This window comes from Myiozetetes cayanensis, unplaced genomic scaffold (genome assembly GCF_022539395.1).
Source record: "Myiozetetes cayanensis isolate MyiCay16 unplaced genomic scaffold, myiCay2020 scf1, whole genome shotgun sequence".
In the NCBI taxonomy this organism is placed as follows: domain Eukaryota; kingdom Metazoa; phylum Chordata; class Aves; order Passeriformes; family Tyrannidae; genus Myiozetetes; species Myiozetetes cayanensis.
The window spans coordinates 33,536,792-33,543,911 of record NW_026086604.1 but is presented as its reverse complement, the minus strand read 5'-3'; the positions used below and the strand labels follow the sequence as shown (position 1 = coordinate 33,543,911).

The 7,120-nt window shown below is 47.9% G+C and overlaps 1 protein-coding gene across 1 annotated transcript; it reads left to right on the top strand.

Annotated features, from left to right (window-relative positions):
• Positions 1–5,214: 5,214 nt before the first annotated feature.
• Positions 5,215–6,469, top strand: RRS1 (ribosome biogenesis regulator 1 homolog). The gene has a single exon (XM_050312911.1). It carries the CDS (start codon positions 5,259–5,261, stop codon positions 6,339–6,341), a length of 1,083 nt encoding a protein of 360 aa, XP_050168868.1. The 5' UTR covers positions 5,215–5,258; the 3' UTR covers positions 6,342–6,469.
• Positions 6,470–7,120: the final 651 nt, after the last annotated feature.

The window sequence follows — 7,120 nt, the reverse complement described above, 5'->3', positions numbered from 1 at the left end:
TTCTGACTCACAAAAGCGTCAGAATATAGGAACTGGCATGGTCATTTTCAGCAGACATACATTTACCCTTCTCTCAGATGCACAGTATTGAACCTCCTGCTCCATTTGATTTGCATTGTGTCCCTCTGTCAATAAAAATCAGTAATGACTATAACACATCTTTTGTATCAAGGATGAAGATTTACATGTTCCATCTCACTCCCAGTGTCGGAGATATTTCCAACCATAAACCCAATCCAAGAATAGAGGAACTGCTTTTGTTCTTCTGCTTTCAAGTGCAGACTTAAAGAAGGGCAAATCTCTGTGCATGACAGATTTGTTCTAAAAGAAGGAAGTGCGTTCATGGGCTTTTTTTTTTTAGCTTGTAGAAGTAATCTTATGCCAAAAAGTAGGTCTTCTCTAGACAGGTGATAAGAAGGACTGACCCTAGAAAAAGAATGTGTTACTATGTTGCCATTCTTTCCATCACTGTCTGATAAAGTTCTCACTCTGTTCTTTAAATTATCCTAAAAAACACCCAACAAAACTTAGCCACACCATTGCTGGTACTTCTAATATTAAGACCACGCTACAAGAAAACTTTCTCAAAAAAAATCAGGTCACCGTAGAGCTCATAAAAAAAAGCAAACCACATCACAATCTGTTCTCAGTCTGATTCCCTAATGCATAGCAAGATAGGCATCAAGCACTTGGGAAGGCCTCAAATTAGCTTAGCTTTGTTTTGTTTACCCCAAATCAGTTCAGTGAAACCACACAGTCACAGCCAGTCAAATGATGAAAATAGATTATGGTCTACCCATCACTTTCCACAGTGCCTGCAGTCATCCAAATCTCCCTGCTATCTCACCAGCTATCTATGTTCTGGCTTCTGCACCAAAAATCAGGCTCTGCTTAGTTATTCACTTGTAACTGCATTCCCAACTACCCAGTCTTATGTTTTGAAACTAGAGCCATAGCCTCCTGAGTTTTATCTGCACCTTTTTTTCACAAATACAACATTCTGCTATAATCACACTGAACCTTTGGACAGAAAATCTGCCCATTTACAAACCAGCCAGAATGGTTTTTAAGCATGTGAGCACAGACATTATCCACATCAACAGAATTTGCTTAGACTTAAGCATGTCCCTTACCAGATTCCTAGTAAGGCCTTACAGTGGTGAAACCCTGAGAAGGAATGACCCACTATCTGTCATGCTTAATTTAACTCTTCTAATAGGAAAAACAGTGACTTCCAGGTATATTTTTGTTATACTGCTGAAGTCAGTTCTCATATTTTATAAAACATGGCACCTAAAGTATTTGCAATTTTTTTATTTCTTGAAGAGAGTTCTTACAGACTAGTGACTAGGAAAGAGTCTTTGTTTAGCCAAATTTGCACTCTTGTTCTTCATTATTTGGGCTGGAAAGGCACTGCACATGCCCCAGAAAATAAGATACATGCTACAGTATCTTATAGTAATAAATCCTACAGGGATGAAAAAAATGTATTAGGAAGCAGAATTTGGTCCATAAACTATTGTACTTAATTTAGCTTCAGTGAGCAAATAACTTCTCCCTTATATGAAGAAATCCTACAACATAGCTTTTTACTTCAAAGTGTACTGAACAAAGTCAGTGGAAGGCAATGATTTGGAGATAGTGTGGATATTTTCAGGGCACTTTCTACTATTTGCCAAAATTATCAGCATTTTGAGTTTTCCTGATAAAAGTGCTCTTCATAACAATCCTCACAGCAGGCTTATGAATTGGTTGAATCATCTTGTAACTACATCTACTGCCATCCAGAGGTAATTGGCAAAAGTTTGAAGAGTAAATCTAAGTTAATGGTATCACTAACAGTGAGACATTAATCCCGTACTTTAGAGCAGCTCCTATCAAACACAAACTTAAAGCTGTAGCCCATCTGAACAGAAACTACAAAAATAAACTTAAGTAGGATAATTTTTTATTCTTTTCCAAACGAAAAACAAACCTGACAGTCTATCACACTGATGTTGTAGTTCTTTTGGTGCATCACACATACCCTGCATTATGCTTTCTATTAATCTTTTGGGCAAGTGTTTCTACAAACTACACACTGGCATCTTATGTTTTTCATGCAGTTAAAATTTTTATGGGGGAAAAAACAAACAAACAAAGACAAAAACAATCAAACAAAACTAAAACTCTACAGCCTTCTTCACCCTAAAGAAAACCTGCACTTTGCAAAAGCATCCAGATTCTGCCTGGTGACCTCACAGTAAAGAAAACAAGCAGACACTAAGGAATTAATCATGTACATACACACACACACCACCCATGATATGTATTACTATAGCTCATACTGAAGAGGTAAAGAACTTCATGGAAAGGGAAAACAATGATGAAATTGTTTATTTATCTATGGATTGTAAGTACCCACAGTTAGCTGCTTTCAAGCCCTGTGGCTGAGCACTTCCAAATCCAGTCCACAGGCAGTTTGGGAAATGCAGTATTTCAGATTCTAAAAGGAGCCCAGGAACGCAAAAGCAGAGATAATCAAAATGCATAAACTTTTCTAAAATTTCACTCTTTTAAAACTTGCTGAAGAAGTCCATTAAATAACCTGGAGCAAACATGAGATAATGAGAGGGTTCAGTTCCTAAAAGCCATTTCTATAGTTCAACACTGGTATCACCCTTTCATCTTTTGAAAAGCCCAAATTTGCAGCAGTACACACACACCTATTCCCTTAACAGAAGCAGTGTGCCTGCTTGTAAATCCCAGCTTTAAAATTGGGGTACAAGCTCAAAGCGTGGCTATGATCATTATAGTGAGCATCTCAGAAGCCCCTTTTCAGAATGGGACACTTTCCCAAAATATCCATGACTGTCTACAAATCCATTCAAATATTCTTCCGACTACCACCTTCCCAATGACACCATGAAACCATAAACTGCAATCACCAAAAGCATGTTCTTGCTCTGAGGTGCAGATTTCTGGAATGCACAAAAAGGCTGGAATTCAGTTCTACACAGCAGTTTCCAGAAAGTTGTTTTTACCTTCTGAGAGTCTTCTACATGTTTTCAGGTAAAACAAGAAGATCGATTCCTGGCATGCACTCCTTCTGCTATTCCAGTGATAATCATTAACACTTCAAGCAACTTAGGAAGTGCAATAGATACTACCATTTATGTCCTCTCAGTCCCAGGCATTTACCTGCAACATTCTGGGCTTTGTATAAATATAGACCAAAAGAACTCCAAGATATTAGCTGAAAAAGATAAAACAGTAGGGTACATGAATCAGTGTAAAGGTATTAACCAAACTGCCAAAATAGTGGACCTTGCAGTTCAAAAGTTTAAATTAATGCCTAAGTATAGATAGTACTTATGCATCTCTTCAAAGAACTGCCTTTAAAAATAATTTTATCTGTGATTCCAGGTGAAAGTATGAGCTGTCCAAATTAGGGAACAAAATATTATCCAATGCCATCTTGTGGCAAATGAGAAAATAGTCTGTGCCATCTGGCTTGGATTTAAATACACAGGGACTCTGCTGCTCCACAGTGTACAAATCATGCTCAAAACTGCTGACTTGGGGGAAAAAAGAAAATTATGATAGTTAGACTTAAAAAGGGCAAGCTTTGGTTATGTTAGTCATTAGAATTAGAGAATCAGCTATTTGTCTTCATGTTACATTTTCTTTTCATTTCAACAATACTGCTGTGGCATTACACTCAGAACCATTTCCATCACTCCAAAACTGACATAAAGGAAAGATGTGATATAACTTAGTAGAGAACTGTACCTAGTATACAAAACCTCCCATCTCTTCCCTCAGCCACCATGAAGTTAAGTGCTACCACGAACTTGTTTTTGGGGCACGAAAATGTCATGGCCATACAAGCCAAATCACTGTATAGCTATAAATGGATTCTTCCATAGCACACTTGTTTAAAAATAGCACAGAGGTATCTTTGACCCAGCTGACCTTTGGGTGCACACCATATCACCCGATCACTTCACTTCACTTCACTTGTAATTATGCCAGGTGATGCTGCTTCCCAAATTCCTCCTCTCCCTTCTCTGCAGGGAAATTTCCCCCCAACACCTACGTCAGTCTATGGGGTCCTGCAATAAAATACTAGAATTCTGGTCCTGCAAGGAGTGCTTACAGGCACTGCTTATAGCAAGGAGTGTCAAATATAATCATATGCTAAAAGAAGGGAAGAAAGAAAGGAAAAAAACAAAACAAAACACAAAACACACACACAAACCCACAAACAAAACCACAAACAAATAAACAACAACAACAACAAACATGGGGAAAGTATGTTCTTGTGTTGCAGTCCCTGTCCTGTTCAGAGTTTGGATGTCATGGCACATCCCTAGTGCAGGCACAGGCAGGGGAAGTTGCAGTGCCGTGTTGTCTTTATGATGGTCCCGACTCTATGCTTTTGGCATTGTCTCCCCTCACCTGCAGGCTCTTTGCAAACATTTTCCACCTCAGCACCACTCGTTGAGAGATGGGTTTGGGGCACCACAGCACCTGCACAGCTGCAGCCTGGGTGTCACTGGGGATTTCATCAGTACCATGGGTGATAGCATCTAGAGGGTAAGTTCTCCAAGGAGCGGCTGAGGGAGCTGGGGTTGTCACCCTGGAGAAGAGGAGGCTCAGGGGTGACCTTATCGCTCTCTACAACTACCCGAAAGGAGGTTGTAGCCAGGTGGGGGTTGGCCTCTTCTACCACACAAGTGACAGGACAAGAGGACAGAGGCTCAAACTGTGCCAGGGGAGGTTCTGGTTGAACATTAGGAGGAATTTCTTCATAGAAAGGGCGATTAACCATTGGAATGGACTGTCCAGGGAGGCGGTGGAATCACCATCTCTGGAGGTGTTTAAGGAAAGACTGGACGTGGCACTTAGTGCCATACTCTAGTGACATGGTGCTGTTGTTCGACCATAGGTTGGGCTCGATGATCTGAGAGGTCTTTTCCAGCCTAATCGATTCTGGGATAGCAAGCGCCTGACCGTAAGCCAGGGACGCCAAGGCGCGGTGACACCGCAGCGGCGGGCGTAGACCACGGGAAGGTCTGTGGGGAGTCGCGGCTCCCCCAGGCGGGGCCTCGCCCGCCACCACCTCCCGCTGCCCGGGACTACATCCCCAGGCGGGCCTTGCGCCGGTCCCTCCCCCGCGGGCAGGGCTGTTCCGGGCGCGGCGGTTCCGGCGCTCTGACCCGGAGGAGCTTCCCGGGGCACCGGCGGGGCCGCTCGCACGTGGTGCCGCCGCCACCATGGCGGCCGTGCGGGTGGAGGCGGTGCTGGCGGCCGCCGAGGAGCAGGAGGCGGAGAAGCGGCGGAGCATCACGGTGGAGAAGGAGCTGGAGCTGGAATTCGACCTGGGCAACCTGCTGGCGCTGGACCGCAACCCGCCTGCGGCGGCGGCGCTGCGCGGGGCCGGCCCGCGGCGAGAGGCGCTGCTGCGGGCGCTGGCCCGCGACAACACGCAGCTGCTGGTGTCCCGGCTCTGGGAGCTGCCGGCCGAGCGCGCCGGCGGGGCCGGGGGGCCGCTGGTGGCGCGGCTGCCCGAGCCCACCTTCCGCCTGCCGCGGGAGAAGCCGCCGCCGCGGCCGCGGCCGCCGACGCGCTGGGAGCAGTTCGCGCGGCTGAAGGGCATCCGCCGCCGCAAGAAGACCTCGCTGGTGTGGGACGAGCAGGCCAAGGAGTGGCGGCGGCGCTGGGGCTACCGGCGGGCGGGCGGGGACCCGGCCCGCGCCTGGCTGGCGGAGGTGCCGGCGGGCGCCGACCCCGAGGAGGACCAGTTCGCGCGGCTGCGGCGGGAGAAGCGGGAGCGGGTGGCGCGCAACGAGCTGAACCGGCTGCGCAACCTGGCCCGGGCCCACCGCGCCGGCCGAGCCGTGCCCGCCGCGCCCCTGCACCCCACCGGCCACCAGGACCGCCAGGAGCTGCGCCGGGTCGCCCGCGTCGCCCGCGTCTCCACCGCCTCGCTCGGCCGCTTCCAGCCGCGGCTGCCGAAGGAGCCGGCCGAGCCGCCCTCCCGCAGCGGCGGCAAGAAGCGCCGCTTCGAGCCGCTCCTGGGCAACCTGGCGGCCGAGCGCAGCCGGCAGCTGGAGCTGCTGCGGGACATGGGCAGCAAGAAGCCCGTCCTGGACATCACCCGCGCTGTCAACAAGCAGATGCGCCAGGAGGAGGCCGAGGCGGCCGCCCACAAGGGCAAGAAGCAGTCGCAGCGGGGCAAGCGCGGCCGCCGGCAGCAGCGGCCGGGCCGCAGCGGCAAGAAGAGCGGAGCCCGGCGGCAGCAGCAGCAAAAGCCCGCAGGCGGTGGCACCGGCGGCGGCAGGAGGAAGAAGGCGTGAGGAACAGTGTGCAGCACGGGCTGGGGATGCCCACTAAGGCGTGGGAAGGGACTGTCACTTGCAGCCTCCCTCCCCGTGCTCTGTTCACACACATACTTGTCAATAAATACGCTCTGGCTTTTCTGAAATGTCCTGCTTTTGGATCTTAGCTGGCAGTCCAGGTGGGCCGTGTTGTCCATCCAAGGGAAATTGGTGGTGTATCAAGGGGTTGGGAGCCCTGGTTCCCCCCAGGCTGGGGGTTTCACAGTGCCATGTGTCACATGTTGCTGCAGCATCTCCAGGCAGAGCCGAGGCTGGGCAAAGCTGTCCCATGTTCAGGTAGCTGGGACTGGGGATGGACCGCGGCTGTGACCTGTGTTTTGATGGAGTAACATCCACAGATAAAGGATGTTGCTGCTGTTTTCTGCTCTGGGCAAGTGGCCTGACGGTGGAGCTCTTGCTCTGTTAAGTCAACTGCTGCTGCTCAGCTCTGGTATGCAGGCTCAGTTACCACAGGGATGTGAAAACTTACTGTAAAATTTATTGCAGGGCCTAAGAAATGGTACAGATTCTCTAGAGCGATCTATTGATTGGAAAAGGAAATCAAAAACCAACCATTGAATTCAAAGGAAAAATGTTTGTATTGAACAGCAAGTTAAACCCCAAATTTCTCCCCACAGTAGTACTAATTCATCATTTCCTAGAAACAGTTTTACAATCAAGCAGTTTGAGAGCTGATAGTGGAAATGATCTGAGACTTCTGCAGATTATTCTTTTTAACTTTGTAGGTAACATGTAGG

Excerpts from the sequence above, each read along its gene's own strand:
- RRS1 (XM_050312911.1), top strand. The coding sequence starts at position 5,259 with ATGGCGGCCGTGCGGGTGGAGGCGGTGCTGGCGGCCGCCGAGGAGCAG.